This window comes from Netta rufina (genome assembly GCF_964035555.1).
Source record: "Netta rufina genome assembly, chromosome: 2".
Classification (NCBI taxonomy): Eukaryota; Metazoa; Chordata; class Aves; order Anseriformes; family Anatidae; genus Netta; species Netta rufina.
In genome coordinates, this window is record NC_140124.1 from 60999712 (window position 1) to 61016632 (window position 16921).

General features: G+C 41.1%; 1 protein-coding gene across 2 annotated transcripts in view; it reads right to left on the reverse strand.

Annotated features, from left to right (window-relative positions):
- PDE1C (phosphodiesterase 1C) overlaps positions 1-16921 on the reverse strand; it is a gene marked incomplete at both ends in the record, with an annotated part of 314013 nt that overhangs the window by 53931 nt on the left and 243161 nt on the right. For both annotated transcript variants that reach the window (XM_084282675.1, XM_084282676.1), the window contains 2 exons: positions 5370-5498; positions 7053-7153. In XM_084282675.1, coding sequence (XP_084138801.1) covers positions 5370-5498; positions 7053-7153 — 230 coding nt within the window. The remainder of the gene's footprint in view (positions 1-5369; positions 5499-7052; positions 7154-16921) is intronic.

Consider the following 16921-nt stretch of genomic DNA (forward strand, 5'->3'; position numbering starts at 1 on the left):
CCAGCATCAGACACACTTCAGATTCTTTTGTTGTCTATCTACAAATTATTGACAGCTTTTCTGCCTTTGCATGTCACTCTTTCCATTATCCCTCTTTCTGGGAGCAGGAAGAAGATCAACGATTTTCTACAAACACAGGAGTGGGAGGGCTGCAAATTAAGCCATGGGGCTAATCCTTCCTAAAAGAAATCCTAGATCTTTGTGAAGAGAATATTAGCACTAGCATTCCCTTTTCAAGTAAGCACAAACCTCTTGGATTGATTTCTTTTACAGGACATTCTTAGAAGGAAGCAAAAAGATTCTTTAAAACCTTGAAACCTTTAGTTCACCTAAAATCAGGTGAACTTTTGAGCCTGGATTTCTATCCAGTTGACTAAAACTGGTCAATAGCTATTAATATTACTAAAGGAAAAACAGAATGTCAAAAACATTTCCTTGTAAATATACTGTATACATACCTTTGAGAACCTACATTACTTCCTTGATATTACTCATTCAAGCTATTCCTTTATGTATTTTTGTTAAACAAATGTTTTAGGATGTGCTCGAAATTCCTTTGAAGTCAGTGTAGATGTCCTAGACATTTTTTAGATATTGGAACACTTCTGCTCTAGCATACAATGTACATTTCTTTTCTATTTCTCTCAATTCAGATACCCATGGGTTAATATAGGAAGAACAGCCCAAGGTTACCATACCAGCTCAGGAGTTGGGAGATTCAGAAATGGGTCAGTTTTCATTTAAAAATAAAAGTTGCCATTTTTCTTTTCATGAATCTTTCATGAAGGACATTGTCTATTTTGAGCATGTCTCTCTTGCCTCTGGTGGTTGTACTCAAGTTCCAGCCCCAGGCCACCAGTGCATAGAGACCCAAGACCTCTGTGCTTACCCAGTCCCATGGGTGTCACATAACATGGCCTCGCTGAAGTTCTGTACACACATTAAGATTGGCCTCACTCTACCTACAGCATACCCCCCTCATTCTTCCCACCCTTATGTACAGGCACTTGGGTAGCCAACAGCATTCAAGGAAACAATATGGTGGCTGAAAACCAAATTAGTTTAAATTTATGGGGATCTTATTTTTTGCCAGTCCTGGTCAGTTCCCTGGTTTGGTACATGCCCAGCAGCAAAAACTTCTCTGTCAATACAAGCAAAAGAAACCAGACAGGATAGGAGAAACTGTTTCTTTTAGCAGCAGTGCTGCAAACAGCAGCTTAAAACACTTGTGGAACAAGGACCCAAGAACCTGAACTCCCACAGCTGGAGAGAAAGTAGATTCACTCCAAACCAGAGACAAAGTAAAAGCCAGTGTGGGCTGAAATGCAGGTGTGATCTATCACAGACAAGATTACAACACCAAAATATTAATTTAATGTGGAAACCAATACATCCTCCCTAGGATACATCTATATAATACATCTATAACGCTTATACTTTTCCACAAGGTTGTCAGAAGTTTCTGTGCTCCAGAAGAACTTGAAAATATTTTAAATATTTTGTTTTTGCAAGCAGTTTGATAAATTAGAGGAACTTGTATTAAAATCAAGATGTATAAGTGTCTTTCTACAAAGGTCAAGGGTTTATGGTAAAAAAAAATGCAACCATGTGAAAGTGGTCACTAGGACTATTAGAATATTGAGTCTTGGGAATGGGTTTTGTTCGCAGTTCACCTCAACTGAAGATCTCTTGTGGACTCAAAGTCTGCTTTACAGATCTGGCTGTGTTGCTTCTCTAACCAATTAAGGATTTGAATATTTCTTATTATATTTTCATGTTTCATCTTGTGGTAGAGATACATTATCCTGAGGCCAGCAGCCAGGAGCCAGGGAGTTACTATGTTCTCATACCCATAACCTACCACTAAGAAAAAGTTCTGAGTTACCAAATTTGAAAACAAATTCTAAGATAACTTGTCCATGCCTTTTAACAGCCCCTTTAGAATTAGGGAAAGATATGATTATGTGGAGAGAGCAAGGTCAGGAAGAGCAATTGGAGAAGAGGAAAGCCTAGATTGAATTTCCTGTTTCATTACTGTCACACACTGGAGAATAATTCGTCCTATGGCCAATATCAGATCTTTGATTTTGTGTTTTCTAACCAAGGTCCTGCAGATGATACATGAAAACATGGTATCTGGCACAGTCCCATAAGCAATTACAGTTTTATGGTATCTTTACTACTGATTGCTGAGATAGATAGACTCTGGATGACTTGACATCTAAATGCTTCCAAGCCTTGCATTGATCTCCATCTGGAAAATATCTTTATTTGCTTTTTAGAATAATTACTTCATGCCCTTACTTTTTTTGCTTTAGAGAACATTACATCATTGGATGTGTCTTTGTATTCTAGCAAATGTATTCTAGCAAAGGACTCACATCCCCATGCATTCATGCGAAAAGTAGAAGAAAAAGACTGCTTTAGATCACTTGATCTCAGTGCTATGAACCAACAGGAATATCTCTTTTGTGAGGTATTTTGCTCAGTTTGCCCAGTTGAAGTCTTGATTCTCATGGAAATTAATGGATGAAGGAAAAACACTACCTTCAAGGATATATTTTCAATGGCTGATATTCACTAAAGGTATAACATCCAGAATAAGAATGCAGCCATGCTGGATACATAAAAATCATTTGTTACAAGAAAACTGTGTGATTATGCAACCAATAACCTGCTATTTATTTACAAAAGAAGTCTCTGACCCAAGTTGTCTTCACTCAGAACCGTTCAAGGTTTCTCACTGCAATCTCCAAAGGAATAAAGGCTGATTGACAAAGAGCTCAAAATTATCTAAGCGACAAAATCTCAAGCAGCTTTACTGACAAAATCAGAATTGCATGAAAGCTGTACTTCCCAAAGCTGTACTCTGATACAGAATTAAGGAGCTAAACATTTTCCAGATGCTTCTTTAATCCTGTACTTGACAGCAAAGGGCTTGCACACTGTTTCAATAAACTGCATGGAAATTATTAACAATGAAATACACTGCCAGAAAATACGTCTATAACAGTATCTTAGAAAGCATCTGTTTGCTTTGCAGTTTAGTTTCTTAATTCACTGTGATCTGTTTTTGTTATAGTTTCTTCATTTACTTGTTGATGACTTGCACAAATGGGATTCATCACATGAGGCAACCCAACTGACTTTCAAATATTTAATGAGGAGCAGAGTTTGTTTTTTTTTAAATGGACAGTGAAATATTGTTTAGGTACTAGTAAGCATTCATCTCTTTTCTTCTTGACTGCAGCCCAGAAGATCTCTTTCAGTCTCATCTGCTTTCTCTACAAAACCTGTGCCCATTTCTTTTCCAACTGTGAAATCTAGGTCTAATTTTCTACATTTATTTCCTCAAAATGCATTCCTTAACTAGATGACTGAATACCACAGAGCTGATGAAATCCACATATACCTCTAAGATTGTGAAATGCGCTGATCATCAGATCTTCTCTTATTAATAATGTCAAAATATAATGAGACCTTAGTTCAAAACAGCACTTAAGAATTTGCTCTCCAAGGGCCATCACTTGGGCTTTTTGCTAAAAGCGATTTATCAGGTATGTCTACAAAAATAAAATTAAATTTAGATATGCTTTAACAGTTTCCCAAAGCATCCTTTCATGTTTGGGGTCCTATTGATACTGAGAGACTTATTTTTGAGTACCAGTCTGAGAAACGGTGGGCTTCTTGTTTTTTTTTTTTCTCAGCACCATAGATCCTGCTGATATCAACTGATATTTGCAATGCTTCCCAAATGTTTGCCTATGGGATTTCAAACTGGCATGCAAAAGCAAAGGCACATAACAATCATAACATCTTGGCATTAGAGCACATCAAGATAATGGTCTTCATTCTGCAGCTGTTGCTCATTCAGCAGCTACGAAATAATACAGCCCTACTTGAGAGAGAACAAATAAGCAATCTAAACCACTCAATATTTTTGTTCAGGCGGTTAGAGTATTTCTTAAAAAGCAGACATATTAATCTTTGAAACTTTAGGTCTAAACATATACCTCAACAGAATACACGTTTTGACACTAGGAAATTAATGAGAAACATCTGAAGCTAGTTTTGATTCAACCACAAGCAGTTTAAAGCCCCAAAGCAGACTGTTTTCCTAAAGAAAGTGTCTATGCAATGAAACATTCTCAAGCAGCTGCTCTGCTGATCCTTGTAGACAGTGGCTCTAAGGCTGCTGTTTCTAGTCAGTTCCTTGCATTTCCTTCGCCAACGTGAAAGGAAGCAGCAATTTGCTGGCAATATTTGACAAGGCATTACCAACAGTAGCTAAAATAAAAAATAAAAAATAAGATTTTTAACACCTCAATGCAGATAATTTTTTTTAAAGTTCCTGCTTGCTGCCCACCATGAGACTATTTTCTATATTGGGGGGTAGGATTTCTCAAGCTGCTCCCCCACAACACTCACATTGATTGAAACCAGCCACTTAAGTTCCTGAATCTTATTCCCAGCTCTCAGCTATAGGATTATGTCACCATCCACAAGACAAAATAAAAGGGAAATTCAGGCAAAAGTCATTAGGAAGCAGAGCCTTCGCTAACCAGCTTACTAGAAGCCAAGACTCTGAGAAAGGCTAATTTCCCCTCATTTCCAGTAAGTCAGATGAAATGACTGCTCAGCACTGTATCACATTTAAGCGTATGCAGGAGGCATCATGCTTTATGTAAGATCCCACAACTCACTTTCCCTCCTATGAGAAAGACCACGGAGTAGGATTCTTCCTGTCTGTCAGATTGGGCTATTTTTAATGTACCATCCTCTGGAGTTCAAAATTCCGCAAAAAAGGCAGAAAGTTCCCTCACCAGTTTCAACTGTCTTTTATTAGAAAACAAATCATGGACTGATTTTGGTACCTAAATCATATGTTGCATGAAGCTTGTTTTAAATTATAGCTTCTTACATCATGTTGGCATATACAGTATGCTGATTTATGTTTCTTGGACCTTATTCTTATTTCCATTAAGGCCCATTTATAATTTCCAAGCAGGGGGTGTCAAAGTAGATAGAGGTTTTTTTAATGCTCTTGCATGAACAAACAGTTGTATACCTCTTCACTAATTTACAGACAGATGCATATAAAGGGTGTCTGTGAACTGCTGAAATTACATGGGAGTCAAATTGTATATTATTATTCACCGTCACAAAATCTAGTCTCACTGCTATCTGAAGTAAAAAACAAATGCAGAAATAAGCAAGACAAACACTTTTTAAAGCTTTTTTTTTTTCTCTCTTAGTAATAGAAATACTAATGTACAATATATAGTGATGCATATTGCTCTTCAAACAAGGCAATAACAGACTATGGTGATGCTGCAATGTTCCAAAGCAGACACCATGTTCATTTTTACCTCCAGTCATCCTTTGAGAGATTAGACAAAATATTCATCTCTTCATCATCTTGCAAAAGACGATATGCTGCACTAACATGGTGATTTTCAAGCACAGATCGGTCATTATATAGAATGGCTGAGTCTGACCTGGGATTTAAAAGAAGATATAGGAAAGGTTATGCTTCTTCCCTGTCTAAAGTGTCTCACATTCAAAAGTTTTTCTTTGATCAGCTACAGAGGTTAGATCCTACAGCATAGATACAAGCATTTCAAGAGAACTTCTAATACTTTGTTTGTCGTTGTTATTCAGTAAAAACAAACAAACAAAAAAAAGCAACAATAACTAAATATAAAAATTCACCACAAAATCCATTTCATCAGCTGAGACTCACATAGTCTTTTTATTATATGCTTAAGAAAAAGTTACTGAGAGCTTTCTGACAGAGAGCGATACATAAATTTAGGGTTGAATCATGAGGCTCCTTTTCAGCTCTTGCGTATGGTGCTCTCAAATCGAAGCCATAGTGTACCCAGCTAAGTAATTGTGAGATGCACTCCTATACTGTTTGCAGAATAGTAAATTGGCTGTAAGCAAGATATAGCTGAACACCTTCCTGTCTTCTGTGCATTAGGCTCTGCTGTACAGAAGGCCAAATGCCAGTGGGATAGAATAAGACCAAAGCTACTTCACACCTTAATTTTAAGCTCCAGGGCATGGATCTGAATGGCTAAACCGATCTGAACACAAAGTGCTTGCTGGAAGTTAATGGCAACAGGAAGTGAATATGATTTGTTATAGTCCCCACCCAGTTCTGCTTCCCAGAGAGCCGTGTTAATTTTTGTCCCCTGACATTTCACACCCTCTGTTATTCAGTGTTAAAAAATTAAATTACCACTGTCCTTCCCTGAACTTTTCTGTAGTTATTTTCTATTTGGGAAATACAGCATATCTCTAATTCTTGCATGCATGAAGCTGTAAGTAGCAGAGTGAAGCTTATCCCAGAACAGAGACATAAACTTGTTTCAGAGTACCTAAGCTTTCCTGAGCATATGTGTGATCTAACCTAGCAACCTTTGCATATCTGGGATACACAGCATGATTCATCTAACATACTCCAGCTATCTAATTTAGGGTAAGATGCAGTGCATGTTAGAAATATCCAACTGTGCAGTACCAGTCAAGGACATCTAGACAGTTTACTGTTGCAACCAGTTATTCTCTAGGAATTTACAAAGATTTAAAAATGAGTGCAATAACTGATTACCTGAAGAGGTAATAGTAAACATATCCCCTTCTGCAGGTATGGTTTTTCACTAAGTAATATTAGTATGCGTAGTGCTGGTGTTCACTGATGAACACAGATATCAGGGAACCCTTGAACTATAGTATCTCTAAAACTACACCTCAATGAAAGACATCAGTCTGTACAGCAATCAGTCCTCAGCAACTTTACACAGAAGCATTTATGGACCTTTCTTTTTCCTGATTACTAGTACAGAACAATGCTCAGGAACCTAGAATACTCATTTTCAATTGAATGCTTGTAAGAGAAAATAAAATATTGCCTAAGGAAATGAACATTCCTCCTGAGCCACTTGAAGGCAAAGGCTTCTGCACTTTTCTGTGTGGCTATGCTGTTATTCTCCAGAAATTTCTCCTTCTATTTCACAACCCTTCATCATGATTTATGATGCCCTCACCGTGTCTGGATGTGAAAGTTGTTGGTAGTTCCCGTGTGTTCATAGTCATGGATAGCAGCTGCGAAGATCATAGCGAAGATCTCCAGCTCTGTCAGCCAGTGCTGAAAAGAAATTACAGAGCAATCAGATAAGCTGTCATTTTCCCAGGCATTAAGGCTTTTGTCTTTTAAGGCAAGTTATCCCCCGCTCACAGTCAATGCTGCACATCATTGCTTTTCCCCTGCAGCTTGCCAGCTATTTTAAAGCAAACCTCTCTGACTGATTCACCAAAGCTGAACCAGTGTTTTTCCTGAAGCTTCATCTAAATAAACTGAACTTCAGCAAAATAGTTTCAGGAACTAATATGTCTTAAGACAAAGGCTAAGACAGAATGAGGGAAAAGAGTTGCCCTTCTTAGATAGCGATGTGTAAGGATGAGAAGGAAAGGTCAATTTTTTTTTCAAGAAAAAATGGATGATATATATACAGGTATGCACATACCACCAAGGTATATATTTGCAGCTCAGCTGACCTTTGCAACAGAGTCTCAAATACAGAAGAATGTCACTTATCTCCACTAACTAGAGGAGTCATTGTCAATCACTGAATCATGAGGAGGACACAGCCTCACAAGATGTACATCTTGTTATTTATTTATCATTCACAGAAACATCTGAGAAAGCCCTAAGGTTGTTTTTCTTTTTTTTTTCTTTTTTTTTTTTTTTTTCCCTAATCACCTAGCTGAAGTCTTATTTTTCAATGCTATTGTCACTTTCATCTTGGATTTCTAAATGACTCAGATGCTTTTAATAATTTTTCTGAGTCAATCGATCTTTTTATTTCTGTTTTTCCACTGGTAATAACAATGCAAAGAGTGCTGTTAGGATCAAGTACCTCAGAGACAAAAGGCTCTAGATACTGTAGATGCTTTAAATATTTGTATGAAATGCTCCTACAATTTGGAGAAAACCCTTACCACAGTGGTTGCCAAACATTTTTGTAACAGCACACTATATTTTGACTAAAATTCACATAGGAACTGTCTTTTAATTCAAAGCCCATTAAAGGCAGAATTGTTTTGTAAATCCATTCTAGACATCTGCTGTAGCTCAGGGGCAACCCGATTAACCATATGCAGGGGAAACACAGATAACTGTGGGGCCCTGCACACACAGCTACCTGTCCAGCTCTTCTCCTGCCTTTCACAGCCATCTCTGCATAGCCATAGCAATCATAATATTTTCTCTCTCTTTTGTTTTGTTTTGTTTTGCTTTGTTTTGTTTTCTTATTTGTCATCTTCATGCCTGAACAGCCCCAGCACCTCTGGGTATAGAGGTGCTATATGGGGCTATATATATATATATCTCATATATATATATGAGATAGCCCTAAACATCAATGGCTGTGCAGCTGGAGAATGAAGCTCGTCTCAGCTTTAAAGATCTCCTTATATTAAATGCGGTTTGAAGTTATTTTCCGGGTATTTTGCACAACGACACTGACCATCATCAAGGTAGGTCTTGACTTGCTTTTTACTTTTTTTTAATTGTTTTTGAGAAGTGTGAGGGTGAAGAGATCAAGAAATGAGCAGACAGAGAAACTAAACTACCTTCTCCTTTTTTATACAGATGGTCAAGAACAGGAACAAACAGTGCTGGTAGTGGAGAAATAACCATCATGCCTCTATTTTCAAGTGTGAATTGTGAATAAGGAATGCTTTACAGCTGATAGAACATGGTTTCAACTTTCAAGCACCAAACTTCTGAAAACTACACTGTGAAAAAAAAAAAAAAAAAAAAAACAACACACATACACACACACAAAAAAACAACCTAGGGTTTCCAGGCTTCACACATAGATTTGAACTTCATTTTCTCAGCTGTGTTCTATCATTTTCCAAATGGAGATAGTCCACATGATAGACAAAAATCCAAAAGTCAGGCAGAACCACTCATGGACTGGCAGAGCAAATCCACGTTAAGCAAGTAGAACCACTACAGGACACATACCCAGCTGGTCTAATGAATCCACTTCGGACCTTCTGGGCATCATCTGACAAGTCCCATTCCAGCAGGGTCTTATGACCCAAGCTTTAAAATGACACCAAGGCAATGAACTCTGTGCTTCCTTCTGTCTCCTTCCTTAATCTCTTAAGGCACATAAAGGAAAAGTGCAAACTTGCATGCTCTATCAAAGCATCATTTGCTGAACAATATCAGGGTAATGTAAGTTTTCAATAGGATGTAATATACCTGAGGAGAAGTTTCAAGTATTTGAGGAAGGCAGCTCAGAATACAGACTGAGATTACGGTTGAAACCTGTGGCTAATTAAGTCTGGGAAAGCAGCACAAAGTCAAAATAGACTTGTAATATGAGAAAAAATAGCAGGCAAACAATTGGAAACTTTTAGTTCCTTTTTCCTGCTATAACCTTGTAAGAAAAAGCAAACAAGATGGCAAAGAGCCAGCAGAGAACAGAAGTAATTCCATCAAAGTTGTGATATTACCCTATACTAGTCTCTAATGGACTTCATCTTGCAGAACAGAGCACTACTGTTAAAGAACAAAGACATGGAGAATGATTGAGAAAGCAGCAGGATACTGTTACGGGTGAAGAGAGCGAGGAAATGTGAAAGGTTTTCATTTCTAAAGGGCTGACAAAATCAATCCAGAACAAAACCTTCAGTGACGATGGAAGGGTGGGGAGAAAGGCATGAAAGAACAAGTATCGGCTTCCAGAATGGGAACAAAAAAAAGTGTAATGAGGCATGATTGTCTTTCACAAACATATAATAGATATGAAGAATTAGCTACTCAGGGAAGTCATTGGCATGTAAACAAAAGGATCGATGCATGCAGAAAGAAAAAGGAAGAGGAAAGACTAGTGTTTCCAAATCTAACAAAATGAATGAAATGTATTGCCAAGAAAAAGCGGCAAAACAAACACAGCAGTAATTAGCCTATTTCCTTGCACTGAGTTTATGGTCCTTTGTTTCAAAGCATTTACCATTTTCAGAGCCCATAAGCTTATGATGATCTGCTTATTAACCACAGTAGTGCACAGGACAGGAGGATCTCGCTTCCCTTTGGTACAAACAGATGTGACATAAATCCTGCCCTTCTGCAGTTTTACAGGTCTTCTGCATAGAATCACAGAATCACAGAATTTCTAGGTTGGAAGAGACCTCAAGATTATTGAGTCCAACCTCTGACCTAACACTAACAGTCCCCACTAAACCATATCCCTACGCTCTACATCTAAACGTCTTTTGAAGACTTTGTGACTCCACCACTTCCCTGGGCAGTCTGTTCCAATGCCTAACAACCCTTTCAGTAAAGAAGTTCTTCCTAACATCTAACCTAAAACTCCCCTGGCGCAACTTAAGCCCATTCCCCCTCGTCCTGTCACCAGGCACGTGGGAGAACAGACCAACCCCCACCTCGCTACAGCCTCCCTTGAGGTACCTATAGAGACCGATAAGGTCTCCCCTGAGCCTCCTCTTCTCCAGGCTGAACAAGCCCAGCTCCCTCAGCAGCTCCTCGTAGGACTTCTTCTCCAGGCCCCTCACCAGCTTCGTCGCCCTTTTCTGCACCCGCTCAAGCACCTCCATGTCCTTCTTGTAGCGAGGGGCCCAAAACTGAACACAGTACTCGAGGTGTGGCCTCACCAGAGCTGAGTACAGGGGGACGATCACCTCCCTAGCCCTGCTGGTCACACTGTTCCTGATACAAGCCAGGATGCCGTTGGCCTTCTTGGCCACCTGAGCACACTGCTGGCTCATATTCAGCCGACTATCCACCATCACTCCCAGGTCCTTCTCTGCCTGGCAGCTCTCCAACCATTCCTCTCCCAGCCTGTAGCTCTGCTTGGGGTTATTGCGCCCCAGGTGCAGGACCCGGCACTTGGCCTTGTTGAACTTCATGCAGTTGACCTCAGCCCATCGGTGCAGCCTATCCAGATCCTCCTGCAGAGCTTTCCTACCCTCAAGCAGATCGACACACGCACCTAACTTGGTGTCATCTGCGAACTTACTGAGGGTGCACTCGATGCCCTCATCCAGATCATCGATGAAGATATTAAAGAGGACCGGCCCCAGCACCGAGCCCTGGGGGACGCCACTAGTGACTGGCCTCCAACTGGACTTGACTCCATTCACCACGACTCTTTGGGCCCGGCTATCCAGCCAGTTTCTAACCCAACGAAGCGTGCGCCAGTCCAGGCCACGAGCAGCCAGTTTTTTGAGGAGAATGCTGTGGGAGACGGTGTCAAAAGCCTTGCTGAAGTCAAGGTAGACCACATCCACAGCCTTTCCCTCGTCCACCCAGTGCGTCACTTTGTCATAGAAGGAGATCAGGTTCGTGAAGCAGGACCTGCCTTTCATAAAGCCATGCTGACTGGGCCTGATCGCCTGCTTCCCCTGCAAGTGCTGTGTGATGACTCTCAGGAGGATCTGCTCCATGAGCTTTCCTGGCACTGAGGTCAAACTGACAGGCCTGTAGTTTCCCGGGTCTGCCCTCCGGCCCTTCTTGTAGATGGGCGTCACATTTGCTAGCCGCCAGTCAACTGGGACCTCCCCCGATAGCCAGGACTGCCGATAAATGATGGACAGTGGCTTGGCCAGCTCCTCTGCCAGTTCTCTCAGTACCCTTGGGTGGATCCCATCTGGCCCCATCGACTTGTGCACATCTAAGTGCCATAGCAGGTCACCAACCAGTTCTTCATGGATAGTGAGGGTCACATCCTGCTCCCCATCCCCTTCCACCAGCTCAGGGTACTGGGTATCAAGAGAACAACCAGTATTGCCGCTAAAGACTGAGGCAAAGAAGGCATTGAGCACCTCCGCCTTTTCCTCATCTCTTGTAACTAAGTTTCCCCCCGCATCCAGTAAAGGATGGAGATTCTCCTTAGTCCTCCTTTTTGTGTTGATGTATTTATAGAAACGTTTTTTGTTATCTTTAACGGCAGTAGCCAGATTGAGCTCCAGATGAGCTTTGGCCTTCCTAATTTTGTCCCTGCACAGCCTCGCTACTTCTTTAAAGTCCTCCTTAGTGGCCTGCCCACTTTTCCAAAGATTATAAACCCTCTTTTTCCTCCTAAGATCAAGCCACTGTTGAGCCAGGCCGGTCTTCTTCCCCGCCAGCTCGTCTTTGGGCACGTGGGGACAGACCGTTCCTGCGCCATTAAGACTTCCCTCTTGAAGAGCGCCCAGCCTTCCTGGACTCCTCTGCCCTTCAGAACCGCCTCCCAAGGGACTCCACCAACCAGTGTCCTGAGCAGCTCAAAGTCAGCCCTCCGAAAGTCCAATACAGCGGTTTTACTGGTCCCCTTCCTGACCTCGTCAAGAATAGTGAACTCCACCATTGCGTGGTCACTCTGCCCAAGACAGCTCCCGACAATCACATCCTCCACCAGTCCTTCTCTGTTTGTGAAGAGAAGGTCTAGCGGGGCACCACCCCTGGTAGGTTCACTAACCAGCTGCGTCAGGAAGCTATCTTCCACGCTCTCCAGAAACCTCCTAGACTGCTTTCTCAGGGCTGTGTTGTGCTTCCAGGATATGTCAAGGAAGTTGAAGTCCCCCACGAGAACAAGCGCTGACGATTTTGCAACCTCTGTCAGCTGCCTGTAGAATTCCTCATCCGTCTCCCCATCCTGGTTCGGCGGTCTATAGCAGACCCCGACCAGGACACTAGCCTTGTTGTCCCTGCCGATCCTAACCCAAAGGGACTCGACCTTGTCATTCCCAGCCTCTAGTTCTACAACATCGAAAGACTCTCTAATATAGAGAGCCACACCACCACCCCTTCTGTGCTGCCTGTCCCTTCTATAGAGCTTATAGCCAGGCATTGCAGCACTCCAGTCATGAGACTGGTCCCACCACGTTTCCGTGATGGCAACCAAGTCGTAGCCTGCCTGCTGCACAATGGCTTCCAGCTCCTCCTGTTTGTTACCCATGCTGCGCGCATTGGTGTAGATGCACTTCAGCTGGGCCATTGCCTTATCCTCCAGCCTTGCCATTTTTCCCCCTAGCACAGCCCCAACAATCCTAGCCTCAGCCCCATCCCCCTTCCTACCTAGTTTAAAGCCCTCTCAATTAGCCCTGCCAGCTCCTGGCCCAGGATCCTTTTTCCCCTAAAGATAGGGACCCGTCTGCGGCCATCAGGCCAGGTGCTGAGTAAAGTGAACCCTTCTTAAGTAACTCTTGACAGTATCAAAGAAAGAATTGTCAGCTTTAACTTTTGCACCACATTTGTACCCACTTGAATCCACCTGTCTGTATTCACAAAAAAAAAAAATCATATGGTAATTCCTAATAACAATAAAGATTAATCAGAAAATAATACCAAATAAAATACTGATCACACCTGAACATCTGAGCTAAAGGAAAGCAGCTCTTGGAACTTGTTCCTACCATTCATGCTTCTGTAATAATACTCTAGGAGAAAAACATCAGACTAATTCCAAATTCATTATGTCTATGATGTCTATGTCTATGACGGAACTCAAAACATTCTCCTTTGCACATCTAGCTATACCTAACTCATTCCAAGGCATCATCCTGAGCAAGAAAATAACAGGAAAACTACAGAGATTTCAGGCACTGCATGTGATTAGAAGGAAAGACGATTTTTACTTGAAAAGAAAGCAGATGAAAAAAAAAAAAAAAAAAAAAAAGACTGGAACTAAATTGTTGTAAATAACATGAAACAGAAGAGAGGAAAATGAACAGTATAAAGACAAACCACACAATTGTTTCTTCCTTTTGACACTAGAACAAATGACTGCTAAGTAGACTCTAAGTTTGAAAAAAGGACTTTTTTTACACTGCAAATAATAAGCTAAGAAGGCAAATGAGGGCATTGTTTCTATTTTATGTTTTTTTCTTTTACGATTTTTTTTAATGATCACCTTTTATGATTTTTTATTTGTTAAACCAAAGGCCCCAACATGGTTTCTGACATCAAAGTCTTAATTTCCAGACTGTCCAAATTCCTTGCATAGATATTGTGAAAGTGATGAACTGAATGACTGTTTACCCTAGGGGAAGGAGCAGATATTGATATGAGAAAATTCTGGAAAGAGGAAAATATCCCCTACCTTTCTTTAGCATGTATGAACACACTACATACATGTATGTTTGTAAGAAGTACAATCCTGCTGTGAGCAGGAGATTGGGATAGATGACCTCCAGAGCTCATTTCCAAACAACAGTAATCTACTCACATTGAGATGGGCTGTATCCTGTGGGGAGAAGGGAGAAGTAAGAGAAGTAAGAGGAGGAGGAGCAGAAAGAAGAAGAAGAAGACAAAGAAGAAGATGAAGACGAGGAAGAAGAAGAAGATGAAGAATAAGAAGATGAAGAAGAAGAGGAAAAAAAAGAATTCTAGTAAGGGAAGCAAAGCTGAAATGTTATTGTTGGCTTGCAGTGTTGCAAGTCCCTTGTTCCTGGTAGCAGGAGAGTGCTTTCCTATTGTGCTACATTAGATGCTAAACCAAACGCGACATATTTGGCTGTGGGAACAACTAGTGCATGGGATTATTTCTGGGAAACAGCTGACAATTCACTACAGCCTCCAGAGTGCAACTCCACCATAACAGCCTGCATGGGATACTTATCTGCGTGTAGTTTATTACAGCAGGAATAAAAAAGCAAAGGGCTTAGTTCAGGCAAATGAGTCACTGACTTCAGTGCCAGCATTTACATACATTGCACACAATGCACACAAATTCTCGTTTCCTTTTTTTAGATGTAAATCTTGAATATGCACATTATTTGACCTCTGCAAATAATTTGGAGCATTGTTTCTTCTAAAATAGATGAAAAAAATGATTTAAAGATGTAAAAAAGGAAGCACTTTAATACTGAAGACTTCTTTTATATTTGTCAGTTCAAACCAAGCATCGCAACACCTGAAGACTTTGAAAAGCATGTGGACATAGGTAATTTACTGGACATAAGTAAACATATGACAGAACAAAAGACATAATCTAAAGGATGATAGGTTTGTGCACTTACCGCCACATTCAGATAAGGTTGGAAAACATTACAGAGAGGGTCGAAGAGAGATGTTTAACTTTTTTGTTTGTTTGTTTTATTTCTCTGTCAGACTGGAGACTGGGATGCACACAGCTGTTACTTTTGCTCTGACTTGCTCTAGCACTCAAACACCTGAATAGTTATTTCTGGAATTCCCTTTAAAGTCTACAAAATGCCTACATTATAGTGGCTTGTGTAGCAGCCTTGGCTAAACAGTCCCCAGAAACTTTTTGCAAGATATGTTGCCACTGAGGTGCCATTAGGATATATTTAATGATGCTAATATTGCAAAAGGCCAGAAAATATTTCACATGACATACCTTCAGAATGATCTGTCTTTAATCTGGGATAACACCTTTGTTTCAGAGAAGCATTGTGTATAAAAGCAGAGGAAAAGCAAGTAGACTGAAATAGTTTAATCTTCATTAACTTTAAGAAAATATATTCTCCAATCTCCAAGAAGAAATTAGGTAAGAGAAGAGGCCATACTTCTTTCAAAAGTCTCCTCGCTGCTATGAAAATGCACAACTATAGTACTGAATACATAGACTTCAATGAGCACTGAATAGAGTTCAATGGAGAATCAAAGTTATTTAACTCAAATTGTAATTGCAGTGAGTTATTCATTTAATAACTTGACTGAAGAAAAATAATCCAAGCTTTTAAAACAAGTAACCTAAATTTATACCCAAGAAAAGAACAAATAACGTAATCCTGGGAAAACAAGAAGCTGGAGACCAGTGAACACCAAGAGAGGTGGTGTCAGGAAAACAAGTAATGAAATACAAGTTGAAAGTCAAAAGACTGGAACCAGTCAAGAAAAAGGGAGGCATTAGGATCACCTGTATCCATGAAAGGGCAAAGGCTGTGGGTCTGGCAGCACAGTCTGCACTGTCTACCTCAGTGGCAGCTGATAGCTCCACCCAGGCAAAGCTTCTGAGGGATGAGGCTGCAGTGCAGACTTCTGACTACTGGAAGTGCTTAGTTGTTTTTTTTTGTTTGTTTGTTTGTTTTTGTTGTTTTGTTCTGTTTTTGTTTGTTTGTTTGTTTGTTTGTTTTTTCCTTGGGGCAGGGGCAGGGACAGGCAGCAGACCTGCCTGCAAAAGGTGTGGAGGATCTCCAGCACCAGGTGCCCAAGCTGTAGAAGGCAGTGAGAAGGTGGCGCATTATCAGGGAGGCTGAGGAAGAGTTAAGACAGATGGATCCCAGCGCAGTCTGCAGTGAACCCACAGCCCATGGCCAAACAGCCCCAAACTCCCTCGGCAGCACTTACAAAAGGGAGGGGGACCAATAACACCACAGGGTGGAGGCTGGCTACAGCAAGGACCAGCGGGAGAAAGTCTTCCCCCTAAGGTGCCCTTACAGACCTGCTTCACCCCTCTGCAGACTTAAAAGGAAAGACCTGCTGCAGAAGGGGTGGAGCTGAGTAAGGCCCAGTCTGCTCCCTGCAAAGTAACAACTAGTCCAGCTAAGAAAAGGCGAAGGGTGACAGTGGTAGGAGACTCTCTTCTGAGAGGTATGGAGACACCCATCTGCTGACCTGATCTGCTCTTGAGGGAAGTCTGCTGCTTACCAGGGGCTTGTATCAGGGATGTTACCAAGAGACTGCCAAGCCGTGTACAGCCTAAGGACTATTATCCGCTGCTGCTGTTTCATGTGGGCACCAATAATGGAGCCAGGAGCAATCTGAGGAGTGTCAAGAGAGACTAAAGAGCCCAGGCAGCAGCAATAAGGGACTCAGAAGCATAGGTAATTTTTTTCAACAGTCCTCCTAGTCAAAGGGAAGGGAATTGAAAGTGCCAGTCGAATCTGGCAGATAATTGTGCAACTGGTGCCACAGACAGGGTTTCGGCTA